The sequence below is a fragment of the Arvicanthis niloticus genome, chromosome 2 (assembly GCF_011762505.2).
Source record: "Arvicanthis niloticus isolate mArvNil1 chromosome 2, mArvNil1.pat.X, whole genome shotgun sequence".
Taxonomy (NCBI): Eukaryota; Metazoa; Chordata; class Mammalia; order Rodentia; family Muridae; genus Arvicanthis; species Arvicanthis niloticus.
The window spans coordinates 65,354,485-65,381,491 of NC_047659.1; the positions used below are offsets into that span (position 1 = coordinate 65,354,485).

The 27,007-nt window shown below is 39.7% G+C and overlaps 1 protein-coding gene across 10 annotated transcripts in view; it reads left to right on the forward strand.

Moving 5' to 3' along the window:
• Nucleotides 1-27,007, forward strand: part of Ambra1 (autophagy and beclin 1 regulator 1) — a 187,790-nt gene that overhangs the window by 52,912 nt on the left and 107,871 nt on the right. For 5 of the 10 annotated variants that reach the window (XM_034494280.2, XM_034494282.2, XM_076929253.1 and 2 more), the window contains 2 exons: nucleotides 16,387-16,473; nucleotides 21,460-21,639. The exons of 2 other annotated variants lie outside the window; for them this stretch is intronic. In XM_034494280.2, coding sequence (XP_034350171.1) covers nucleotides 16,387-16,473; nucleotides 21,460-21,639 — 267 coding nt within the window. The remainder of the gene's footprint in view (nucleotides 1-16,386; nucleotides 16,474-21,459; nucleotides 21,640-27,007) is intronic. 3 more of the 10 variants (XM_034494281.2, XM_034494283.2, XM_076929256.1) reach the window with 2 other exon arrangements.

The following is a 27,007-nucleotide window of genomic DNA, read 5'->3' on the forward strand; positions in this document are numbered from 1 at the left end:
TGAACTAATTCCATGTGTAGACTAGGAGGCCCTCAACTTGTGGTCCTCCTCCATCTGTATCCCAGTGCTAGTACTGCAGGCATACCTGCCCTGGCCTTGCAGTTTCCATACTACTGCCCTACCTCCTCCCCTAAAATTACAGGGGTGCTGGGGAAAAGCATAGACTTTCTCTCTCCCTCCCTCCCTCTCTCTCTTTACCTCTCTCTCAATCCCCTCCTGTTTTTTTGACAAGCTCAAAAAAACCTAGGCTAGCCTCAAACTTCTGTGTATCTGAGGATGACCTTGATTTTCTTGTCTATACCTCCCAGTGATGGACTTACAAATAGGGACTACTATATCTGGTTTGCCTTAGCCTACTTAGGCTGACTTCATGGTTCTTAAGTCAATTTTGTGTGTGAGATCATTGTATTTTATTGATGATTATGGGTAGAAATAGCATTTTCTATGTGGTTCCCCATGCCATTTTACCAGAGGGAGTCACTGTACATTAGACCCTTGCTTCTACAAGATCTATCCTACCTAATTGAGCCTTAGAGGCTTCCCTGCTGGTTGTGGGCTGACATGCTGACAGCCCTCTCACCTAAGAAACTGCCTGATTTTTTAATAGCATCAATTAACAGGCTCCTCCTCGGTTTCTAGAGGGGGGAAAGAAGGTGGGTTCCAAGCTCATTTCCCTGATGGGGCTTCCTTGAGTTAGCGGTTCTCCATTTTGTGAAGTTACACAGAATGAGAACTACCTTCATTTGGACTATGTGAATGGACTATGTAAAGTCTTTTTCTTTTTATGAACAGATCTCCCTTGACAGAAGGATGAGCACATGATTTGGTTGTTACCTGCTAGGAAATTAAAATCAACTGAGAACAAAAATGGAAAATTGTATTAATAAAAGTCTCTAAGGCTGAAATTATGACCTTGTTGTTGATTGTTGAGCTTTGCTGTGTCAAAAGGTGTGAGCACGAATCTTTCTGCCTGTCTCCTTTTCCTCTTCTGCTTGATCACATAAGTAGCTTAGCTTCTGCAGCTGCCTTCTCTGCTGTCCTTTTTAGTCACGTCGCCTGGTAAGGTAGCTTGGTATCATTTTCTCTTTGTTCTAGTGGCAGTTAGAACCCCCTCCCCATATGTGACATAGATTACCCTCAATAAATTTACAATATTAGCTATATGCACATTGCTATATAGTACATTTTTGATTGGTTAAGATGGTACTGGGATTGAAATCAAAGCCTTGCACATGCTCTGCACTCTTAATACCAAGCTATACTCCTAACCCTTGTTTGACTTTTTTAGGAAAAGACTTATTTTTATTTTATGAATATAGGTATTTTATGTGTACAGCTATCTGCATGTATGTCTGCGGATACACGCATGTTTTGTCCAAGGAAGCTAGAATCCCCTGAAACTGGAGTTACGATAGTTGTTAGTCACCATGTAAGTGCTGAGAATTGAACCTGGATCCTCTGGATGGTCAGGCAGTGCCTTAACTAACCACTGAGTCACCTCTCCAGTTCTTTATTTTTGTTCATTTGTTTTTGTTTTTCAGAGAAGGTTACTCTCTGTAGGTCTGACTGTTCTAGAACTCCCTCTGTTCTAGACTAGGCTGGTCTCAAACTCACAGATCTGCCTGCCTCTGCCACTCCAGTGCTGGGGTTAAAAGTGTGCACCACTATGCCCAGCTGCAGTGTTTCTTTTTAAAACAACTCTTATTTATTTATTTGGTTTTGGGGGACAGGGTTTTAATGTGTAACCCTGGCTGACCTCGAACTCAAAAGATCCACCTGCCTCTGTGCCTCCCGAGTGCTGAGAATAAAGATGTTCACCACTACCGCTTGGCTGTTAATTTGATTGAGGCAAGGGTGCCATGGTGATGCATATTTGGAAGTCAGAGGGCAACTTTGGGAATCAGCTCCTTCTTCCATTAAATGAGTCTCAGGGAAAAACTCAGGTTAGCGCCTGAGTTAGATCCTGTTGGGCTTAGCTTAGCCCCTTTACCTGCAGAGTCACCTCGCTGGCCCCAGCTTTTCATTTTGAAGCAGTGTCTCGAAGTTGCCCAGGCTGTCCTTGAACTTGTGATCTTCCTTTAACCCTTCTTGAATAGCTGAGATCACAAGCCAGAACCACTAGGCCTGTCTTGTTCAATAATCTTGAGAAGTGTTTCTTCTTGCCTGATTGAATTCTATACTTTAGGAGTCCCTGGCAACTACTAGTCTCCATGTGTTTCATGAGTCTGATTAGGTTATACATACACATACATTGTTTTTCAGTGGTGAAGGTTGACCCTAGAGAGGGAATCATATATGTTAATCAAGTACTCTACCATAGAGTTATATCCCTGCTCCAATATGTCTGTTTTTGAGACAGGGTCTTACATTGTAGCCTAAGAGGGCCTTGAATTCCTAATCCTCAGTCTTTTTACTTGGGATTGTATGCCTGTATCATGATGCCTAATATCTAATATAATTTTTATAAGTATAGCAATTGTCTTTTTGGCTTGGCTTATTTTGGTTAACATCATACTTTTAAGGTTTACCTGTGTTGTGTTGTACTTTATATTGAGAATGTTCTTAATTTTTATTTTTTGTGTATGTGGCCATGTGTATGGAAGCCAGAAGTTGATTTCAGATGTCAGTTGTTCTCCACATTTATTCTTTGAGATGAAGTGTCTCACTGAACGTAGAGCTTGAGTCAGCTAGACTAACTGGCCACTGAGCCCCAGGGATCTTCTTGTCTTAACTACTCCAAGTCAGGGATTAAAGGTACACACTGTTCTATACAGCCTTTTTTTTTTTTAAACCAAAAATACATGAATTCTGGTTGATCAAACTCAGGTCCCCATGCCCGTGTGGCAGGTTCTTCACCCTGTGAACCGTCTCCCTCACCACTTCCTTTTTAACTTTTCTTAATTTTTAAAATCTGTTACATGAATTTGCCATATATTTTTCTGATATTAAATTATATTTCTCCCTTCCGTTTACTCAATCCAAACCCTCCCATATAACTCTCATTACTTCCTTTAAATTCATGGCCTCCCCCCCCCCCCCACTAATTGTTATTGCATACATATGTGTATATATGTGTGTGTGTGTATATATATATATTTTTCCTGTTTGTCATTGTTATTTATTCATTGAAGATAGATGGCTGAACCTGTGTGTGTGTGTGTGTGTGTGTGTGTGTGTGTGTGTGTGTGTGTGTGTGTGTTGGGGGTTGTTGTTAGAACATGAGCTCTGATCTTAATTCTTGTAACAGTACCCTTTGTGTATTTGTGCTTTTGATGCCATAAATAACAAATTATCAGCTCTTTCAGTGTCATGAAGCTTTTCTTTCAAGATTTTCCTAGTTTCAATTGTTAGATTTTTGAGTTACTTCTGTAGGTTATGTAATGTCAGGGCTCATCTTTGCCGTTTTCCTAGCACTGTGTGTGTAGTCCTGGTGCCCTTGTTAGGGATCATTTTGCCTTTTTATACCTAAACATTTATTTTTTTTCCTCCATTCTATTTTAATAGTCTATATGTGTCTTTACATATTTTTTCCCATACTGCCTTGATTATGGTAGATTTGCAGTATGTTTTGAAATCAAAAAATGTGAGACCTCTAGCTTTGTTCTTCTTTCTCAGTATTATCTTAATAATTTAGGGTACTTCAGACTCCTTTTTTGTTTGTTTTTAAAAGAAAGAATGGAGAGTTTCAGTTTCAATAGGATTGCATTGTGTCTTGATTATTTAGGTTATTATTTACCAGCGACTTTGGTGGTTTGAGAGGCACCTTTGGATGAGTTCCTGGTTCACTGTCTTAGAACAGGATTTGGATAGAGAGAGACAGGTGAATAGTAGCAAAAAGAAAGACAGTTTATTAAAAAACCAATGTACTGGAGCAGGAGGAAAGTTTGTACTTCAAGTAACCAAGCTGTAGAAAAGATTAGGGAGTTCATGTCACATTGCGGGCTTTCTCACACAAGTTTTCTTTATGCATCTCACATCTCACTAGCATCTTAAGTCTCCACCTAGCTGTGTGCATTTAGTACTGAGTCCTGGGTCACTTTCAGATACTCAGAAGCGCCATCTCTGGGCCACTGTCTCTAGCTAGCTTTCTTCTTTGTCCACAGTTTTTTTGTGATTATAGATATGTATTTGGCACTATATTTGTTTGTCTTAATGTATTTTTGGAGTATCCTGGAGGATTTTGAGCCAAAGGTCAACTTGAACTACCCAGGGAAACTTGTGTCTCAGAAAAAAAGTCAAAACAGCAAAAATTTCATAATTAAGATTTGAGATTGGGGGAGGGGTTGAAACAGTTTTCTCTGTGTATTCCTGCCTGTATTGGAATTCTCCCTGTAGACCAGCTTGGCCTTGAACTCAAGAGATCTCCTTGCCTCTGCTTCCCAAATTCTGTGTTTAAGGGCATATCTCAGATGTGAGATTCTTCAACCCATAGTCTATGCAAATATTCCTAAATCTGCAAACCTCCAAAAATACGAACATTTTTGGTCCTCAGCATTTTAGATAAGGGATACTCCAGCTGTCTGATACATAACCAGTATCAAGAACTTGGTATTTATAGTATGTATTTGTGGCTGGAGGGACTGCTCTTACAAGACTTTATTTGGATGTGGTATATGTGATTCTTAGGGTTTATGTTCCTATGAAGAAAGCTTTTATAGTATTAACCTTCAAAATATATTTCTGACAAAGCCCCTTTTAGACATGATAAGTTGAATGAACAGTGTACTTTTTATTCCTGATATATAGTTGTGATCCAAAGAAGTTAAAAAAAAAAATTGGCAGAATATCGGACTACATAGTGACTGCTTAGTATTGTTTGTTTGTTTGTTTGTTTTATGTTGGACATCAAACCCAGGGCCTTGTTCATGCTAGACTCAAGCATACTGTCTCTGAGCTACATTCCAGCCTTACATGTGTTCTTAGTTCATCATAAAAATTTGTAAGATGGGGATTTCCCATCAAATGTGGAAACTAAGAGTAAACTCTAGGTTGCATAGCCTAAGAGATGGTGATGCAGGGTGGAGCTTAAGCTGCAGTCTGCCTGATTCTGAAACTTGGACCCCAGATTTCTACCCATTTTCGTTATTTAGAATTTCTCTTGCTTAAACTCAGACCATTAAAGTATGTCAAGGAGGTTCAGCAACAACAGCACTCTTGCCATTTGGGTTAGATAATCCTTCATTGTGGGAGGCTGTCTCATGCCTTGAAGGGTGTTTAGTAGTATTCCTGCTGTTACGTAAGTAACACTCCCCCAAACCAGTTGCAACTACCAAAAATGTCTCCAGAAATCGTCAAGTGTCCCCTGGGGAACCCTCCTCCAGAAAATACTGATAAAGTATTTCATGATTTGTTGTCCTTTGATCTGTCTGCTGTCTTAATGAGACATCTTGAAAGGAACTGGCAGTGGCTTCAAAGTATCTTCTTATGGTAGTTACAGAAACCCGGGTTCTGGTGGCTTCATGCCTTTCATTGCCTCCACTTTGTCTTTTCTCTTTTGTTTGTTATTTTCTTAAATAAAATGCAGCTGGATAAAGTGGTATTTATGAGGATTTTTTTTGCACAGGTATCCATTCAGTAGACATTTAGATCACTTCAATTATAGCCATTAGTGTTAGTAAAAAGAAAGCAGTTTGCATGTTCTAATTATAGTGGGGGGGGGGTGAGATACAAATTTTTTAGCAAGCTGGAAATGAAATGGCTTCCAGACTCCTCAGAGTTAATCTTCATCAGGGTAGTATGATTGACACAGTGGAGGACGTTAATGTGCAGTTCTTTTGGGGAACGGAGGAGGAGAGTGGAAATTGCAGTTTCTCTACTAATTGTACTTTAGGTGTCACTTATGACAATTTCATGTTGTCTAGACAGAGGGAAATGGTAGAGAAATGATTCCAGTGAATTCTCAGATGCTGAGTCCAGATCCATGTGGTCGATAATCAAGAACCGGGTAGAAGGGCAAGTAGCACATCCCCGGAGGCAGATCAGCAAAGTCAGCTATCATCAAGACAAGCAGGCAGAACCTCAGATAAAAAAAAAAAATTGCTTGTACTCCGAGCTCTGTGTTAGTTCAAGGACTAACCATGGACTGTTGAGACCTGCTGAAGTCTTGCCCTTTTCTCTAGACTTCAGAAAGGTGTGAGCTGGAAAAGCTGCCCTTATGATGGTTAATAAAACCCAGCTTACTCTACTTTCTTCTACATCTCTCTTTTTTTTTTTTTTTTTGATTTTTTCAAGACAGGGTTTCTCTGTATAGCCTTGGCTGTCCTGGAACTCACTCGGTAGACCAGGCTGGCCTCGAACTCAGAAATCCGCCTGCCTCTGCCTCCCAAGTGCTGGGATTAAAGGCGTGCACCACCACCGCCCGGCCTCTTCTACATCTCTTATTTACTTCTATTTACTTCCTCTTCTTGCCTTTCTGGTTTGGGCCCTAAGGTTTTACTTGCCATTATATAGTATTTTTACTATGTGAAGGTCAAGTCAAAGCCTGTTATTTAAAAAAAAAAATGTTTTGTCACTGTATTTTATGTATATGGGCGTTTGCCTGCAAGTATGTCTGTGCATGCCTGTGGCCCATGGAGGGCAGAAAAGAGTATTGGATCCCCTGGAACTACATAGGTAGTTGCAAGCCACCACGTGGGAATGAAACTCAGGTCCACTAGAAGAACATGAAGTGCTTTTAACTGCTAAACCACTTCTCCAGCCCTGGTTGTTACTTGTTTTTTGTTTGTTTTGAGTTATTTTGTTTTGTCTTGCTTTGTTGGTTTTTCAAGACAGGGTTTGTGTGTGTGTGTGTGTGTGTGTGTGTGTGTGTGTGTGTGTGTGTGTGTGTGGCCCTGGCTGTCCTGGAACTCAAAAAATCCTCTTGCCTCTGCCTCCTGAGTGCTAAGACTAAAGGTACCACCCAGTGACTGTTACTTTTTAATGACTGGCCTTAGTTGAGCATTTTTAAATCTTCAGTTTAGCAATAAAGATGTGAAAAACTAGTTTAGGAGATAGTTATATGTTTCTTGGTATTGGTACTATCAACAGGTTCTTTGTAGAATTAATGGGTTTTGAGGTAGATTTTCAGCATTTATCTGAATCAAGTTAACCCAGAAGTCATAGTTGTGGAATTCTGTAAATCATTTTATGACTTCAGAGAAACAAGAGTCAGAGGAACAAGATAGGATGCACTGCCACCTCCCTCAGTGTCACCTCGTAAGTCAGGTACATTCCAGCTGAGGCTTGTGAGATGTGCAGGTAAGTGTATAGAACTAGCTGTGTATTAGGTTTTCAGAGATCTTCTTGAGGCAATATCTAGTGAAAAAGTCTCGGGTTTAAATTCCTGATTCTAAAACTGGTCTGGGGTCTGTGAACAGACCTCTCCAGTTTCTCAGAGACATTGTATAGATCAGCTTGTACCTTTGAATTAAATGTAAACAAAAGTGATTTTTTTTTGTTATACATTGAAGTTTCATAACTATATTATAATATGTGGAAGATTTGTAACAAAGATATGGGAAATAGCCAGCTATCAAAGAGTAGGGGGCCAGATGTTCCCAAAGGGGTCTGGCTGACTTTATCTAGATCATGATTACATATTAGGTACAGATTTTGTGCTAGATTACCTTGTGTTCTGATGTTTCACTATCTGTTACTCACTGCCCAGAGATATTGCAGAATACAGTAATATTTGATAAAGATGTTTTTTTGAGCTTTTCTGGTAAAAGGCATTGTTTTGCATGTCCTGGTTTGCTTGGTCATAATAAAATAAAGCTGTTCCATACCACAGACATTATGAGCTCTTTTTGTAGTATGTCTGGTTATCTTCCCACATCACCCCTACCCATGTTACCCCTTTAGCTGTGGACCTGTTTTGGTCCACATCACATCAGGGACAGGATTTGTCTGTCTGGTTCTGTTGGCAACTGCACCATGTACTCTGAGTGCACCCTTAGAACTATGGGGCCCTACAGTGATCAGATGAATGCCTATCGCTGGATAACTTAAATGATAATTGCTAGTGTGTGAAATAGGGAGGCTTTGATGCCTCTGCTTTAAATCAGAGATGTCAACTTGGAAATCATAATAGAGGTGTCATTTCAGAACACACAATTATTTTTTTTTACAAAGAATAAAGACTTGTCATCTCTCATCCTGGGCATGCGCTGAGACAGATATCTGGGGCTTGCAGAGCAAGATTAAGAAATCTAGCAGGCAACATTACATCCAAGATTCTTTGACCTACTGCCCCTTTATCCCCTCCAAACATTGCCCTGTTTCTTTATGAGGTCTCTTGGGAACACACAGTCTAGGAGCATCAATGGTCATTTCCTAGGCAAGAAGCCAGCCTCTGACTTTATGATTTAATGAACCTTCAAGGGACCAGGCTTATTATATTTATTAGGACAACTGTGTCAGCACTTCAACCTGGGTGGCTTAAGTGACCAAAAGGATAAAGGGTGATATAGGCAGTTTCTAAAATTCCCCTTCCTTCAGGAATTTTTTTTTAGTGTACATTTATCCTTGTTTGAGACTCATGGGGTCAGTAAAGAACAATCAGATATGCTTCCTTTCTTATTCTTCCCAGTCTAGTTAGACTGCCTGCTGATTCATAAGCTTGGATATTTATTTGTCTCCTATTACATGTTAATTAGGATGTGAATTTTGATGGAGATAAAAAGATGACTTGGAACCAATACCAGCTTTTATGTAGCTTGTAAGCCTAAAAGCAGACACAGACATGTTTATAAATAACCGCAGGGAAAAGGTCTGTGTTTGGTTGGTTGGTTGGTTGGGTTTTTTTTGTTTGTTTGTTTTTTTAAAGAGAGCCTGTTTATGTAGTCCTGGATAGTCTCGAGCTTACAATATGAACCAGGCTAGTCTTGAGTCACAGAAATCTACCTGTCTCCACTTCTGCCTCTCAAGTGCTGGAATGAAAAGTGTTCACCTCTATGTCCAGCCCCAGGAGATCTCTGTCTCTTAAGAGAGTTACCAAATGCTGTGGAGTATTAAGAACTTTTGGCAGGAGAAGCTAGATATGTGAGTTTTGAGGGATTTTTATGGGCAGCAGGGTATAGTTTATCTGTAACAGGGGTTCTCAGTATGGTCGGGAACTCCAGAAGTCTAGAGGCTCTTGTGAATGTTGAGATGTCCTTTGTCTTTTCACTACATTCTTTCACAGAGGTCTTGTGGGGTTTCCTAGACCACATGGCATGTAATGTGATTATATAACTGATCACTAATTGAGTGTATGTGCTCTTGCCATATATAGTTTGAAATAAGGCTTTAAGTATCAGTAGATCCCATATTTTTAAAAAAGTTGTTTCATGGCCCCATGGTTTTGAAGGAGTTCTGAGATCAAAAGTGTGAAAACATCTGAATAGAATACCTAAAAGGAAAGAGAAATTTCAGTGCAAACTTTCTATGCCAAGCTACAGCATTTAAATTTGATTTTAAGGCATAAGGAGGCTATTGATTTGCATTTGGCTCCTGAATATAAACAGTAGATGTCACACAGACAAGGCAAGGGAATTATCCCTTTAAGGCATGGGGCACCAGTGAGCTTTTCTGTCTGCTGAAGCTGAGCAGCTCTGACACTTGATGTTTGTGCTGATTGGAGAAGGTTTGAACATGTTTGTTGCTTTAGGATATTGGCTTTCTTTGTAATCTAGCAATCAGGGTCTGTAGGGTATAATTGTTTAGTACACAGATGTTATCATTACTAGACTACTTCAGACTTTTGCTTCCCAAATTTTAGTATTTATTAAATTTAAAGTGAAAGTTTGTTTTGGTTTATTCTTTTGTTTTTTAAGGTGGGGTCTCTTGTACTCCAGGCTGGTGTCCAGCTTATACTAAGCTGAAGGTGATTCTCCTCCTTCCACCTTCCAAGTGCTGGAATCTTAGGCATGTGCCACCAGATCTACCTGAAGGTTCTTTTTCTCTTCTAGTTGTTCTGTCTCATACTCCTTGACCACATTTCACCCTAGAGTTTTCTTTTATTGTTTTTATTTTTCTTGTTATCAAAGATCCACGGGAAACAGAGAACTTCTTAAAAATATCCATAAAACTAATCAGAGAGAACATTCATATAAAATGTTAGGAATTTCGCAATTTGATTTATGCCCTCTGCAGAGCTTAATAATCTTTTATTATTTCAGTGAGGAGCAGTTAGAACACCTAAAGTCAGTAAGCCATATCCTGCAGTCATGCTCTTTCTCATTCACATAGTCAGTCTCACAACGTCCCCTCCCACATACAGTGAGTTGCATCCTTCAAAATCATGTTCTCCACCCTTGTTATGTTGCCCAGGCTGGTCTCTGACTTTTATCACCATATAATAACCAAAGGAGTAGCTAGAATTACCTTGACAGGCTGTCTTTCAAGGAATTTTATGTAAATATGTATTTTGGAATAGAAGTAGGAGAGCTTTTTCTTCAAAGGGTTTCTTCAAATGTAGTAAATATTTTAGGCATTGTTCTCTCATGAATGATAATTCAACTTTGCCTTGGTTACTACCTTTAAACCAGCTGCAGATTTTATATATATTATGTGTGTATATGATAAAGTGTGTGTGTGTGTGTGTGAGTGTGTGTGATAAGCCTTTATTTTAAAAGCTCAACTCAGAGCCTATTGTTTATCAAACATGCTTTAGAACAGTAGGGTAATTTGCTGTTTTAAAGAAAAATTTTAAGCTAGACATGGTGATACATACTTTTAATAGCACTTGGAAGGCAGAGACAGATTTCCGTGAGTTCCCAGACAGCCAGGGTTATATATAGAGAGGTTACATTTTTTTTTCTATCTTAAAAACCAAAATAATAACAACAACAAAAATCTTTTTTAGAAGCTAGAGAGGTGGCTTAGTGGTTAAAAGCATTTACTGCTCTGACAGAGGACCTGAATTCTATTCCCACCAACTATATTGCATAGCTTGGTTATAAGGGCCTAAACACCAGCCCCAGGAGGATTCAATGTTCTCTTCTGGCTTTTATGGGCACTTTCACTCATGTATATATACCTTACAATGACATGCATGCATACACATAGTTTAAAAATAGAAATAGAGGCTGGAGAGATGGCTTAGCAGTTAAGAGCATTGGCCACTCTTTCAGAGGACCCTGGTTCAAATACCAACACCTACATAGTGGCTAACAACTCTCTATAACTCCACTTCCATGAGCTCTGATGCTGTCTTCTGGCTTCTGTAGGCAGTACATATGGTACATAGAAGTAAATGCAGACAAACCATTTTTACACATAAAGTAAAATTGTAAAACATAAAAGTAAAGTTTAAAATGTTACTTAGTTTGAAAATGCTACCTCTTTTAGTCTTTTCCTTTTAGATTTTCCTAAAATTTCTAAAAATTTAAAAGATTTTTAAATACTGGATTTAATTTTCTTATTACAGTTATTTATGTGTATATACATGCACACATATGTCACTTCACATGTGGAGGTTAGAGGACAGTTTTTGAGAGTCAGTTTTCTTCATCCACTCTGTGTCCTGGGGATTGAACTCAGTTGCCATGCAAGTGCATACCTTTACTCCTAACCATCGTGTCTGAATCACATCCTTAGACCCTTAAATATTGGGTATTTTAACTTGTTGCTTTGGTTTTGAGATGGGGTCTCTCATAGGCCAGGTTGGTCTTGGACTTATTCTGTAGCCATGATGGCTTGAACCCCTCCCTGATCCTTCTAACATCACCTTCTGAATACTGGAATTATTAAGTATGTACCATCATGCTCATATCTTGTGGTTTTTCTGTTTGGTTGGGGGGGGGGTGGTTTTCTTTTTTCTCCTCTTCTCTTCTCTTCTCTTCTCTTCTCTTCTCTTCTCTTCTCTTCTCTTCTCTCTCTTCTCTTCTCTTCTCTTTTCTTGAGACAGGGTCTTTCTATATATTTCTGGCTGTCCAGGAGCTAGCCACATAGATCAGGATGGCTTCAAATGTAAGAAGATCCTCCTGCCCCTGCCTCCTGAGTGCTGGAATTAAAGGCATACACTGTCTTGCTGGTGTTTTGTTTTGTTTTTGACAAAGGGTCTCACTCTGAAGCCCAGTCTGGCCTTGAATTCAACAGCAGTTCTCCTGCCTTGGCCTCATAAGTGCTGGGACCACAGATCTGAATCACTATGTCTTTTAACTTATTTTACTCATTTGACAGGGTCTCAAACACTGAGGCCCAAGCTGCTCATGACAGCCTTCTTGCCAGTCTTACTTACAGTGGTGGGGATCACAGGTGTCAGCTACCATGCCTGACTTTTATATTTTAAAATAATTTCAATTTGCAGAAAAATTGCAAAAATAATACAAAGGATTCTCAAATGCCCTTTATCCACTCTCTAAATGCTTGCATTTTGCCATATCTGTTGTATTATTCTCTTTTGTTCTATCTGTATCTAAATATGATTATTCTTTTATGGTTGACTATTGTTATATTCATATTTTTATATTTGTTATTAAGGTTTTTAAAAAAGATTTCTTTTATTTATATGAGTACACTGTAGCTGTCTTCAGACATACCAGAAGAGGACATCAGATCCTATTACAGATAGTTGTGAATCACCATGTGGTTGCTAGGAATTGAACTCAGGACCTTTGGAAGAGCAGTCAGTATTCTTAACCACTGAACTATCTCTCCAGCCCTGTTATTAAGTTGTTTTTGTTTGTTTGTTTGTTTGTTTAAATCAAATTATCTCACATTAGTTTGATAGAGAAGTGGCCTTTGGACTTTTTAAAAATATGCTGTTATTGGTGAAAGGCTTTTAAGTAGTCCTTGTGTATTTTATACATGGCTACACATATAGCACAAATTATAGTGTTTTCTTTCTGATCTCCAGTAATTCAAGATATTATGGCCCTTGTACTTTACTCAGCCACTGCTGGTATTAATAATAAGAGAATTAAGTAGGCAAGCTGTTAGAGAAAAGACTGTTTGTTTGTTTGTTTGTTTGTTTCTGTCAGAATTTTGGTGACTCTATATAACATATTTCTACATTGAGATTATAAGTCAGAAAGAAATGGTAACTTTAAGCCTGAACAAATTTTACTGACCCTTCCTTCAGCCCTCTCTGATTTTGTATTATCTAATTGTGTGCTAGATTATTAAGTCAAGTCATATTTGTGTGCCAGAGCAGAAGGTGGAGCACAGCTGCTACCCTAGCCCATTACTCACGCCATTCTCCATCCTTCTGCACATAGCTGCTGCTAGGAGGGAGAATGCTTTGAGGATCCTAGGCATGGTAGTGGTAATGTCTACTTATCTCACAACTCCGGTTCATTCTTTAATCCACATCAACTGGAGAGAAGCCTATTTTTATTCCTTGCAGAGAATTTGTTTCATCAATGATTTGTGTATGTGAAGAAACTTTGCTCATCTAGATTGTCTCTCTTGATTTCAAGTATTTCTTTCTCTGTCTCTCTCAAACATGTACACACACATGTACATATAAACATTGGTTGGTCAGTCCTATTGCATTGTCTGTTGGTACAAAGCTTAACATTTTGATGCGATTCTGATTACAAAAAGTCTTCCTGATTAAAAAAGAAAGTTAAGATGGGAACCGGAGTATGCAAGATATCAAATGGAGTCACTCTAAAATTGATGTTGTCTAATCCAGATTGTTCTAAATTTAGGAATCTTCTTTTAGCATCCCTGATAAGCCTTCTTTCTCATTTCTCTCTGAGCTCTGTCACTGCCTTGACAAAGTTGGTGGTGGGCAATATTTGTTTCATAACTTATCCAATTCATTGTCTACACATAAGTACTAAAGCAGGCCACTCTGAAAGCCTTCTCACCAAAGGCTTCTGCCTTACCTAGCAGCTATTTAGAGCAATAGTCAGAGGTCAGGAATATCAGCATCACTTGCAGAGCACTTAGTATTGAGCTGAATAATCTTCTAGGGTTCTAAAGGCAGGCTGTTCCTAGACCTTGCTTCATTCTTCAGCTCTTACTCTGCTCTCAGGGAATGATGTTATTAGTACTATATAGGTGAAATAGGTTGGTCAATAGGTTTTAAGATATAGCTCAGAACAAAAAGTTTTTACTGGGATGTCAGTAATCTCAGCATTTTGGAGCCAGAGACAGGAAAATTTCTCATTCTGGGCCAGCATGGACTATAGACCCTGTCTAAAACAATGGGGGAAAAGTGCTGTTGCAGAGGGGGGTTGACTATAATAACATAATATACTGTATATTTTAAGAAACTGCAAAAAAGTTTTGACAGTCTTTAATATAAATGATAAACTATTTGAAGAAATAAACACGTTTCACCTCTATGTTTTTATGTGTCAGTTAAGAAATAAGGTTTTATAAAGAGGTCATTTATAAATGACCTGTATAACAGCCTTTTCAAAAACTGACTTTTCTTTTTGTCTAGTTTATGTGTTAATAATTCAGACTGTTCCTAACCATCACAATGTTTTGCATTTGAAAGATCTAAGTATGTCATTATTTTTGTTGTGATGTTAGAAAAGAAAAAGGAAACATGCTAGTTAATCTGCATCACATAATTTAAGATGTTTCCCAATTTACGACGCATTGGAATGTGAAAAAAAAGATGTGCTTTAGAATAATGAAATGTAGCATTTCTGCTGCTGCAAACAGAAATATCACCAGAGAGAAGGTGTATTTTATTGCCTTCTTTCCTACTTCATTGGGTATATTGTATTTTTTCTATTGAGTGCTAGGGCTCTTTGAAGTTTGGCCATGTGGACCATGCCTTGGTAGAAAAATATGGTTAATGGTTGCTTGTCCCAGGCAGGATAGGTAAAGCATAGGTGATGGGGCATCGATTGTTTATGTTTTGGCTATGACTGGAAATGCCATTGTGGGCAATTGCAGGGATGGTGACTGCCCATGATTATACCTAAAGCCAGCTGGTTTTAATAACACTGAATTTTCTTAACTCAATTGGAAAAGAAGGGTAGCTGCTGTTCTTATTCTGCAGATCTGTTTAAGGAGGAATCTGGCAGGGAGCCGGAGACCTGCTCCTGGGAGAGCCAGGCAAGATGCTTCTGGAGAGGAACAATATGCAATTTTTTTCTGAGACCACTTCCTTTGAGATGAGTTCTGCGTTAGGAGGTTGACTGGCTGCCAAGCATATATACATAATATATATTCATACGTGTGTGTGTGTGTGTGTGTGTGTGTGTGTGTGCGCGCGCGTGTGAATGAGTTGGGAAGTAGTATGGTAGTCCAGGAAGCCCTTGTACCACACTTGTTTATTGCATGTGTTTTAAATAACCTTTAATATTTAAATAACCTTTGCTGTATTTGTTTGCTAAAACTTAACCATGAAATTTCATGCAGAAATCCAGATTTTGGCTATACAAAATCAGACAGTCCAGCAGTACTAAGCCCAGTTTGTAGCTTGGTAATAATCAGCTATAACTGAGTGATGGGATTCCAGTCTTTCTGTTTGCTAGTATTTATTGCTCACCATGGTTACATGCAGTAGACACTTGTTTCCTACCTAGCCCCTGGAAGGCTGTATAGTACAACATAGAGATTTGAAGCCTTTGGGAGTTTAAACAGGCCTCATGGGAATCCTTAGTAGTTGTCTGTCATGGGCCTATGTACGTAAGTCTCTAGTCCCAGTGTTCTTGTGTATGTAGTAATTCTTTGTTTTTTAAAGATTTACTTATTTTTGTTTATATGAGTACACTGTAGCTGTCTTCAGACTCACCAGAAGAGGGCATTGGATTCCATTACAGATGGTTGTGAGCCACTATGTGGTTGTTGCTAATTGAACTCAGGTCCTCTGGAAGAGCAGTCAGTGCTCTTAACCACTGAGCCATCTCTTCAGCCCATAGTAATTCTTAAGATCTCGTGGATGTGCTGAGGCCTGCTATCCAAAAAACTGCCTAATAAAATATGTATTGCTATCACTAGTTAGAATTTATGATGGAGCAGGATAATAAAAGGGAAGGTTTTTGCCAGTTATGACAAGAATCCCAAGTGTACTCTTTCTCACAAAAAAGGGTGTGGGTAGAACAGAAGGAGTGGATAAGGGAGTGGACTGTGATGGTGTACAGGAGCCAGTTGCCAGGATAAATGTGTAATAAGCTCTCTGTATGCTTCATTTTCCTCTTATGTTGCTTCTAGCCTATTTGTCTGCTGAAGGAGCTGTAAAGAGGTGTAAGTTCATGTTTCTGCTGCATTTGCGTGTATTTCACTGAAGAGCAGCATTCAGCATAATACAATGATCCTGTCCAGTATGGGAGCTCTGTAGCTCTCCATTTATTAATGTTTTTATGTAATTAGATTGTTGGAAGGGTAACACCTCAGATAATAGATGCTATCTGGCTGCAAAGGGGGATCTTATTTACCTCTCCCCCATTTCTCTTATGATTGAGCTCTGAGTTGGTAATTGACAGGGATTATTGCCATCTTTTTAATCTCTGCTAGGAGGCTGCTGGAGTCTTCCCTCATTTCATTATCCCGTTATGATGGAGCAGGATCCAGAGAGCACCCAATTTACCCAGACCCAGCGAGGTAAGGTTAAAGTGAGAAATGGCACTAGGAGGGGGGAGGGGCAGCCCTTGGGGTTGCCAAGTTGTGGGAATCCCCTCTTGTGCCTCTCTGGTCCTGGTGCTCTTTTACTCTTCAGTCACAGTGTTAAGGCAGATGTTTCAGGTAATTGGGGATTGTTGCAGGTAAGTGAATGGCATCTCTGGTGACAGAGGATTTTAATTGAGCTGTTGTCCTTTGGGATTCAACATCTGTCATTGGGGCACTAGAGTTCCTGTGGAGGGCATAGGTATTCTTTCCTACTTCTTAAGAGGCTGTTTCCTGTCAGATGGACAGCCAAAAGAAGAGCCAGAGTTTTGAACATTTTATTTGTAGGGGAGATACTTAAAATTAAACAAATTTACAATAGCAAAAGGGTAAAAAAAATCAAGCCAGTTTTTAGACACTATCCAAAGAAGAGATGAAGGAAGCATAATGGAATGAAATTGTCATTTTACTGAAGTGCTTGCTTTATTCTGTTTTAGAAGATATTTGAAAGGTTATTGAAGACCGTGTGTGTGTGTGTGTGTGTGTGTGTGTGTGTGTGTGTGTGTGTGTGTCTGTGTGTGGCATACGTATGTTTGTGGTATGTGGCAGAGGCCACATGAAGACTTTGGAGTCTTTCTCTGTTCTTCAAATTATCTTCTTCTTTCTCCTTCTCCTTCTCCTCTTCCCCCTCCTCCTCTTCCTTCTTTTCTTCTCCTTTTCTCCTTTTCTTCCTCCTCTTCTTCCGCCTCCTCCTTCTCCTCCTCTTCTTCCTTCTCCTCCTCCTCCTTCTAATTCTTTTCTTCTAATTCTTTTCTTTTTTTCTTCATTGCCATTATCATTATCATCATCATTGTTCATTTTTGAGACAGCATTTCTTTTTTTTTTTTTTTAAAGATTTATGTATTTTATGTATACACTGTAGCTGTCTTCAGACACACCAGAAGAGGGCATCAAATCCCATTACAGATGGTTGTGAGCCACCATGTGGTTGCTGGGAATTGAACTCAGGACCTTTGGAAGAGTAGACAGTGCTTTTAACCACTGAGCCATCTCTGCAGCCAGAGACAGCATTTCTTGCTGAACTAGAAGCTTGCCATTGTATCTAGGCATCCCTAGGGTCTGTGTTTCTGTATCTTGAATTGCTGGAGCCACAGGTACCTGTGTCATGCCCAATCTTTACGTAAGTACACAACCCTTTTTGCTTTTGCAGCAAACTTATCCACCCAGTCAAATATTTTCCTAGGCCTGAAATTTTTAAAAGTTGGGGAGAAAGTTATTTTTTCATTTGAGCCTAAGGGACCATCCTGAAGTCCCTAGTGCTGATGATGGTGCTGAAAACAAAACCAAGGCTGGAACATTGACTTGTAGTACAGTATTTACCAGTAAAGAGCAGCCTCCTGTGGTTGTTAGAGCTAGATTAGATGACTTACCAGAGGTCTGAGAAGAGCTAATTTGACTATTATTTCAATAGTATCAGGAAATGTTATAAGGAGAAGGGTAATTGCCAGTGGTGGGCAGGCAAGTCGGTAGTATAGGCAGATCAAACTAAATGAGTTTTAAGACCTTCCTGGCCACCTGGAAACATCTTTATAGACCAAGTTGACTCCAGAGATTGTGGATGATTTTGTTGTTGCCACAGATTTGCTGCAGTAGTGCACATTCTCACCAAGATAGCAGTGGAACAAAAACCTTCCATGGCCTCTTACTGTGTTTTCTATATCCCAGAAGTAGCCAATCCAAGGATCCAGATAGTAGAGATGGGGACTTTAAAAATAGATAGGCAATTCAGATGGTGATTGAAGCAAGGACATTTATATTAGTCTCTAATTATGTTGGAAAAACATATCAGTCCTTAAAAAGGGAATGGAAAGTTTCACATTTTCAAGAACCATAAAACACTCAACACAACTTCTTGCCATAAACAGTTTCTTTTCAGGCTGTTGCAGTGCACACCTTTAATTCCAGCAATTGGGATGCAGAGATAGGTAGATCTCTGTGAGTTTGAGGCCAGCCTGCTCGACATAGTGAGTTTCTGACATCAGTAGGAATCTCATCCTCAGAAATTTTAGACTGGGAAACTTGATATCTGTTTCTGAGACAGGGCCAGATGTACAGCCTGGGCTAGCCTCACTGTGTAGCCAGTGGAGTCTGGTCTCAAACTTGTGATCTTTCTGCCTCTGCCTCAGAATGTAGACATTACAGATATTGTCCTTTCATGCAATCTGTTATTAATTCCTACTCTGATTTCTTTACTAGTGAAAGGCTTAAGATTTCACTTAGAACACTTCTGGTTGTTTGGATGGTCCTGCGGCTCCTCAGTGGAGGGTATGCGTTACCATCTCCTCATGGGTTATTCTTTTTTTTTTTTTTTTCTTTTCTTTTTTTTCCTCTCAGTTGTGTCCTGTGTTATAGGGAAAGCTTTTGTGAGACATTTTCTAAAGCATGGAGAAACCTTTCTTTCCTCCTGGATACGTAAGAGTACAAAACTATGTCAGAACTCTCTCTTCCTTTGTTTATTTGTAACTACTGATAATGTAGTTTCATAGTTTAAGAAATTCCTATAATGTAATTAAACAATTAGGAGTTAATGCAATGCTGTACTTACATCTCTACACAAAAGGGTAGTCTTTATTCAATATTACATCAACATTATTTCTACAACCATTATCAATAACAGCCCATTTTTTTCTGTTCTTTCTGGCCTTCCATAAGCTGAGAAATGGGTGTATTTATTGTTCCTTTTGTTTTCTTCCATATCAGTTCTCTTGAAAATTCTTTCCTGTTACATAGTCTCTTCTCTAGTCTAGTTTCTTTCAGCTTAATCCATGTTTAATGTCTGCTGGAAGATTTTAGTATATTAGGTAACAATGAGAACATGAAGGCACTGACTTCTGTGCAAAGTCTGATGTTTAGAGGTTGCATGCTTGGCAACAGGTGTCCAAATGAGTAATGAAAATACCATGAGTTGAGGCTTTTGGAAATAGTTGGTGGTGTCTGATTAGTGTGGTCTAGGCTTCTGCTTCTGCATGTTCCCGCCCACCTACTGTAGGAAGGTAATTTGGAGTCAGCATGCTCAGTGTAGCATATTATTTTAACATGTAAACTTTTGAGTTCCAATGAGTAACTAGCCAGCTCCTTGAGAATTCTATTTGATGACTGACCCAAAAGACAGTTTTAACAATAGCCTTAGTCCTATTGCAGTTGACTACAAGACCTCTTTTAGCCTAGGAAGGTAGAACTCCTTAGAACAGAGTGTCAAAGGCACTAGAAGTGGAACTGAAAGATGTTTGCAGTTTGGGGGTGCCTCTGTTACTAATATAAGTTGCCTAACTGACCTCAAATTTACAACTCTCCCAGCTGTAGTCTTTTAGCCTCTTGAGTAGCCGAGATTACAGTCAACACATTTGTGCTCAACAATAAATACTTTTATTTCATTTAGATACAGCTATTCTAAGTCAGTTTTAAAGTATTCTCAATAAAAGGATGACAAAACACACCTTCCCTTTTAGATATCCAAACATTTTAAAACTGTAAAATCTCCCAGGTTTATAACACCAGGTTTATGACTTAATTTTTTTCATATATGTGTGTGTGTGTATGTGTGGATATATATTATTAACCCTTTCTTTTAAGATTTTCTTTTAGAAGGGTTGCCTTATGAGTAGATGAAGATAATTGTTACATGTACATACATCTTAAAATGTTGAGAGAGGGTCTCAAATAGCTCACGCTACCTTCAAACTTGTGTGGTTGAGACTGACCTTGAACTCCTGATCCATCTGCCTCTAGTTTTGTAGTGCTGAGAGTATAGGCTTGTGTCACTGAGCCCAGCCAATTTGTTCTTTTTAATGGTTTCCTGGTGTTTCTCTGGGTGGAAATAATTTACTTAGTGTGTTGGGTTTCTGGGTTGTTTCTTGGGTTTTTCTCATTGATGGCGGTGTTACAAATGAGCTTTCTCATGTAATTTATATATCATTGATTTATATTCTTGTGTATTTCTGTGTGCTATAATTTACTAGTGGACTTGCATCATTGTAAGTTCTTTAAAGTCTTACAGTTGGCTTAGCAATCTCTTAACATTATCATATAAGACATTTTTTCTGTTCTCAGTTTATAGCCTCTAATTACAGAACCATGTTGTAAAGATGGAGGAAAACCTTAAGAAGGGAAGGAATGTGTAGAATTGTGTGATACGTTAGAATTTGTCAGAGAGCTTAGACATGTCCTTGGTTTCAACTGGAGTCTAGACTGATGATGGTTTATTGGAACCCTAGCAAAGGAGATATAGTCTCCATTCTACAAATTGAAAATTCTTTTTCTATTAGTTTTTTTTTTTTTTTTCATTCTCCCAAGTACAAAATGTCTCTCAATTCCTATCCTGGATACTTTTCCATGCACAAATACCTATGGTTAATTTGTGAGGGAGGAGATACCAGTTTCAAAGAGACAATAAGGAGCTAGGTGAAAGCTGGAGCTGTGTGTGTGTTGAAAAAAGAAGTTCTGGTAAAGAGGGTATCCCTGGGTACCTTTATTAATCATCTACATGTTATATCATCTTCTGGCTTGTTTTCTCCATCTATAAAATGTCCAGACTTGATTACAGAGATCTTTTCTTAAACTTTGTGTGTGGACACTGAGCAAGGAAGAGCTATTTAAGGATACCTTTAAAAGCTAAGCCAGGTTCTGTAAGAGCCTGAGAAGGAAGAAAGGCCCAGTGCTAATCCTTTTGGGAAGGGGCCTCTCTTGAACAGATGATGACTGATTACATGGCCTGTTTGCCTTATCTCAAAGCAGAAGCACTGGGGTTGTCTTGTGCACAAATTCTGCAGCACAAACTTCCTGGTGAGTTACATGGTCTATATTTCTTGAATATCCAGAATGGTCTCAGCAGAGAGATGCCATGGGAAAGTTGGCTTTTTCTATCTTTCACAGTATTCCCCACATTAGTGCTAGTTTGTGTTTGTCCATCTCTGTCTCTCTCAGATTATCTCCTGCTGCATACTACGCCCAGAGGATGATCCAGTATCTCTCAAGGAGAGACAGTATTCGCCAGCGCTCCATGCGCTACCAACAGAATCGGCTTCGTTCTTCCACCTCCTCTTCTTCCTCAGAAAACCAGGGTCCATCAGTAGAGGGAACCGACTTGGAATTTGAGGACTTTGAGTAAGTATATTCTCAGTTTGCTTCCTTCTTCTTCCTCCCAGACTGAGAGTGCTTTGAGTTGGCCACTGTTTTTGTAGCAGTGGTGAGCATTCTTGCCTCTAACCCCTAAGTTATTATTTATGAGTAACAAGCTGGGATGAGGATCAGAGGGCTTCAAGTACCTAGATTAGTCGAATTTCTGGGAGTTACATTGCTGATTCACCAGAGCCTTTGGGAAGAGACAGCCCATTGGGCCACAGGCCGGAGTGGAAAGAGGATGGCTGCTGCTCTCCTGGCCACATATGTATCTCCTTGTGGCGTGTGTGGTGGAAATGCTTTTCTTGGGCTATCATCACCAGATAAAGAAAGCAGGAGGCTTGGTGCTTATTCTCTTAACTAGAGTAGAGGTGACAATTTAAGTTTCATTGTAAGTATTAGATTTCCTTGAATAAAATGATTCCTTAAGATCTGACTCTTTCATCTCAACTTAGTCCTCCTGTTCCTGGCCCCACCTTTCAGATTAAGGTACTGGCTTGAGGAATGACTCCTTGATGCCACTGTCAGCTGCTGCCAATGCTGCATCTCCTCTTCCTCCACTTCCTTCTCTCTCTCTTTTTTCTTTCCTTATGTTATTGAGTGGGGTGAGGACAAGACCAGAGAGCAGGACCAGCCCCACGTTCCAGAGTCTAGCTTTCCAACCCTACTGCTGAGTTTTGCCTTTCAGATCTATTCCTGACCTTCTAGCCATCTACTGTGCTCCCAGCTTGAAATTGAGTTTTTCTAGCTTGTATCAAATTACACACTTGGCTTTTGTTTTGATGTTGTATTTTGTCATTTTTTAACATGCAAAAGAAAAAGAAGCATTTCGCTCCCTCCCCCCGCCCCTTTTGATGGCTTATTGGAATATGTCCGTCTTCTCTGCCCTTCTTGACATGCCTTGGTACATCTGGGATCTTAAGGCTTCTTACCTGTCCCCCAGCCATTTTCCTTTTGTCTACCGCATGGATAGTTTCCCACAAGCTATTTTGCAATAGAGCTATAGGGCATGTTTAATCTCTTTGCCAGAAAGATCTGAGATAAAATGGAATAACCTTTGTGCTAGCTTGCCTTCCTGATGCTTATGGTAAACACATGAACATTTGAATCCTGGGAAGCAAAAGGAAGGACATACTGTGGTCTGAAAAAGATTGTAGTGCTCAACAAATACAGGTTTAGCTTGAAGCAGATGGAGCAAGAGTGTGCTGGTCCTGTCAGTAATCACTGAAGAAGAACCCAGCACCTCTTCCATGACCCACAGCATGCATGCCCTTTTCTCTGTCTGTCCTCCTGGGTAAGATGGCTGCATATACCAACAGTGAAAGGAGCCACATAGATGTCTATAATGACATATGTTATACTGGAGATAAATAGTAATTTTTCTACCACAAAGGTCCTTTTAGGGAAGGAGCTTAATAATACATGCCAGTGGGGTTGGGATGTAATTCACTTGCTTAGCATGTGAGGTCCTGTGCTTGATACCTCAGCACTGCAAACATATAAACACATACACACAGTGGGGAGTGATGGAGGAGGAATAAAGGGGAGAGGGAGGGGGAGGGGGAGAGGGGGAGAGGGAGGGGGAGAGGGAGGGGGGGAGGGGGAGAGGGAGAGGGAGGGGGGGGGAGAGGGAGGGGGAGAGGGAGGGGGGAGGGATACTTACACTGAGGTCGCTGCCATGTAGTACTGCTGAAAAAGCTGGGTGACTTTAGTTGAGTTATTCTGTAGTTCTCTAGGACTCTGGACTCCGGCTTGCCTAGCCTCTTTCTGTGCATGCTTAGAAGTTGAAATTGCCTCTTAACCAGTGGTGTAATGTGGGGATCATGCCTTTCAGCTATACTCTGCCTCGTGACTTGTCCTTCACAATGGAGTTCTGGGTTAGTTTAAAATGTTCTGTTCTCATTTTACCTTCCCTTTCTTCTGCTGCCACCTCCTCGCTCTCCCCTTTCTTCCCCCTCGATTTTCCTCTGTCAGACTGTCTTCTGTATGTGTTCCCCCAACCCACCTGTGCTCTCATCTCCCTGGGCTTCAGCATGACCTCGTTTTACATTGCCTTCTTTACGTTCCCTTCCTCAGCTTACCAGTTTTTTTCCTAGGTGTCTTTATTAGCCATGGGCTAATCTCCCCAATGCCCCACCTATATGTCCCTCTCCAGATGTTTGCCTTTTGGAAGAAGATGGTTTTGGTACAAACTATAATCTTGCTTTTGATAGCAGGTATGGATCAGCTACCTTAACATGAGTAGTACGTACAGGTCTTCTAGTGAAGGAGGTTGATTCTGATTTGCCATCTGTTCCTTCTTTTTTTGTCTTTTCTGCCCTCCTCCTGGTCCTGTAAGCTGAGTACTGGTTGTAGTTGCTCCTTTTCATCTCTCCTCAAGGGAGAGGCAGAAACTAGGGACTGTAGCAGCCTGTTCTAATTTATTTACCATAATCCTATTCCTTAGCTTTGATAACTAGAAAGGATGTATTTAATCCTTGCTTGCTTGCTTGCTTGCTTGCTTTTCTTCCTCCCTTTCTCCTTCCCTCCCTCCCTCCTTGCCTCCTTCCCTTTCTCCTTCCCTCCCTCCCTTCTTTTCTTTTTCTTTCCTTTTCTTTTCTTTTCTTTTTTTGAGACAGGGTTTTTCTCAGCACTGCAAACATATAAACACAGTGGGGAGTGATGGAGGAGGAATAGAGAAGAGAGGGAGGGGGGAGGGACACTTACACTGAGGTCGCTGCCATGTAGTACTGCTGAAACACCTGGGTGACTTTAGTTCAGTTATTCTGTAGTTCTCTAGGACTCTGGACTCTGTGTAGTTCCAGGCTGTCCTGGAACTTGCTCTGTAGACCAAGGTAGCCTAAAACTCAGAGATCCATCCACCTGTCTCTGCCATCTGAGTGCTGAGATTAAAGGCTTGTGCTAACTACCATTCAATTCAGGATATTAATTTTTAAAATAATTTTTTAACTTACAGATGTTTTGCCTGCATGTATATCTGAGAACCATCGTGGTGCTGGTGCCCACAGAGATCTGACTAAGCATCAGGTCTCTTAGAACTGGAGTTACAGACATTTGTGAGCTTCTATGTGGGTGGGTGCTTAGAACTGAACCTTGGTCCTCTGGAAGAGCAACAAGTGCTTTTAACTGCTGAACCATATCTCTAACCCTCAGAACAGATGTGTCAGGGGGGCAGGGTGTTAGGGGGATGTTTTATAGTCATAAATTATAGTTATTTTAGTACAGAGAAGCAGGTAAGGTTTTTGTGATCTGGAATCTGCCTAAATGGACACCATTAAGAGACACTGTTCTATTGGGTTTCTTTATTTTCTGAGCACATCACAATTCTACCAGTAAGGCCTCATTTCATCCTCTCCACTCTCCTATTTTCTAAGTCATAGGTTCATTTTACTGTTCTTAAGCAGTTTTCTTCCAGATGCATAAAGTCCCCAGGAAATCAAATCATGTCTTCTTTGGCTCTCTTTCATCATCAAAAAGTATCAGCTACTATAGAGTTCATATGCATAGTTGTTAACTTATATTTATAATATATATGAGTATATATGTATATATATATAGTCTATATATTTATAGCCAAAGTATCCACCTTATATATGTATATGTAGCAATTGCTGATGTATTCATACTTTGCATACAGAGGTAGATTATTTACATATCTTTTAATATATAAACAATAGATTTAAATTTTTTGTTGAATCCTTTTAATGACCAAACAAGAGGGCTAATAAATCAGTCTCATCTGTTATTCTTTGACTGAGGATATCACCATTTCAGAGATATAGCAGATTAGTGAACAGGAATAAGTATATTTATTGTCTTCAGGTCTGAAATCTTATAACAGTGATATACAATCATATTTGGGTCTTTTCATATACTTGTTGTGGAATAGACCTTTCAGATTTATCTTCTAGGGAGGATGTCCTTAGAAATTGGTCGGGTTAAATTTTCTATTCTTTTGTAGTCTGGATTGATGACTGTCTTCTAGGCAAGCATCTTCTACTGCCATTCATTTCTGTCTGTGTTAAGGATTGAAATGGCAGGATCCCAGTGTTTATCAAATGTACAAATAGGATGTCCAGAAACTTGCTGTCAGCAGGTCTTTTCTGAAGTCCTCAGCCAGCATAAAGTTCACAAGCAGGGTAAAGGTGTGTCTGCCCATTGACATTACTGTCTGCCTGTGTTAGAGCTCAGACTGCTTACTTGAATGTAGTTGTCATGTAAGCATAGCAAAATTCCTATTTTAATTTTTAACTGTCTAGTTAGATAAAGGACAGGTAGCTCTTACAAAAAGCACAAGAAAAGTGCCTTTTTTCGGTAATTGTTAAAACTTGCAAAAGAATAGTGTGTGTGTGTTTATGATAATTCTAGCTTGTCTTTATTATTTTTTTTTAATTAAAATTATTATTAGAAAGAGGAGCAGGGCAGTGGTGGCGCATGCCTTTAATCCCAGCACTTGGGAGGCAGAGGCAGGTGGATTTCTGAGTTTGAGGCCAGCCTGGACTACAGAGTGAGTTCCAGGACAGCCAGGGCTACATAGAGAAACCTTGTCTCGAACCCTCCCCCCCAAAAAAAATAAAAAATAAAAAAACACCAGAGAGAGAGAGAAGGGGCCATGTAGTGGTGGTGCACACTTTTAATTCCAACACTCAGGACATAGAGGCAGATAGATCTCTGAGATCAAGGCCAGCCTGATCTACAGAGTGAGTTCCAAGATACCTAGGGACACATAGAGAATCCCTGTTTTTAAAATCCAAAAATAGAAAGAGAGAAGGGAGGGGGGAGTAGTTCTCTTCTTTATTGCCTTCTATTGTGGGATCTGGTAATCAGACTCATGCCAGGCTTTTGTGGCAAACATTTTTACATGCTGAGCTATCTCACTGACCCTTGACTTCAGTTAGTCTTGTACCTTTCTTTCTTTTATCTGTTATTCTAATTATGATTCTAGAATCTTTCCCACCTCATTTCCCTGCCCTTCCTACCTCTTTTTATAGCTGCTTTGCCTTCTTGAGGCAAACGATAAATAATCTGATCCGATATTTGCTAATGACAGATAGAACTAGAGATGTTTCAGATTATATCAGTCACAAATAACTTCCTCCACACACACAGCCACTGGTAATTATATTCAGTTTCTTAAGGATTGTTGCTAGTATGGAAGAGAATAAACCGTTTCTTTATTCATGGTTTTGACACTGGGCTGTACTTGGCAAATCTCAGTGAAAATCTTAAGTCTTTCAGTTTAAGATAGAGTCTCCAGGTTAGTTAGAATTGTTTTCCCTTCCTCTCCTCTACCCCTTCTCTTTTTCTTCCTTTATTCTCCCCTTTTGTTTTAGGAGGGGTAGGGTAGGAGCAG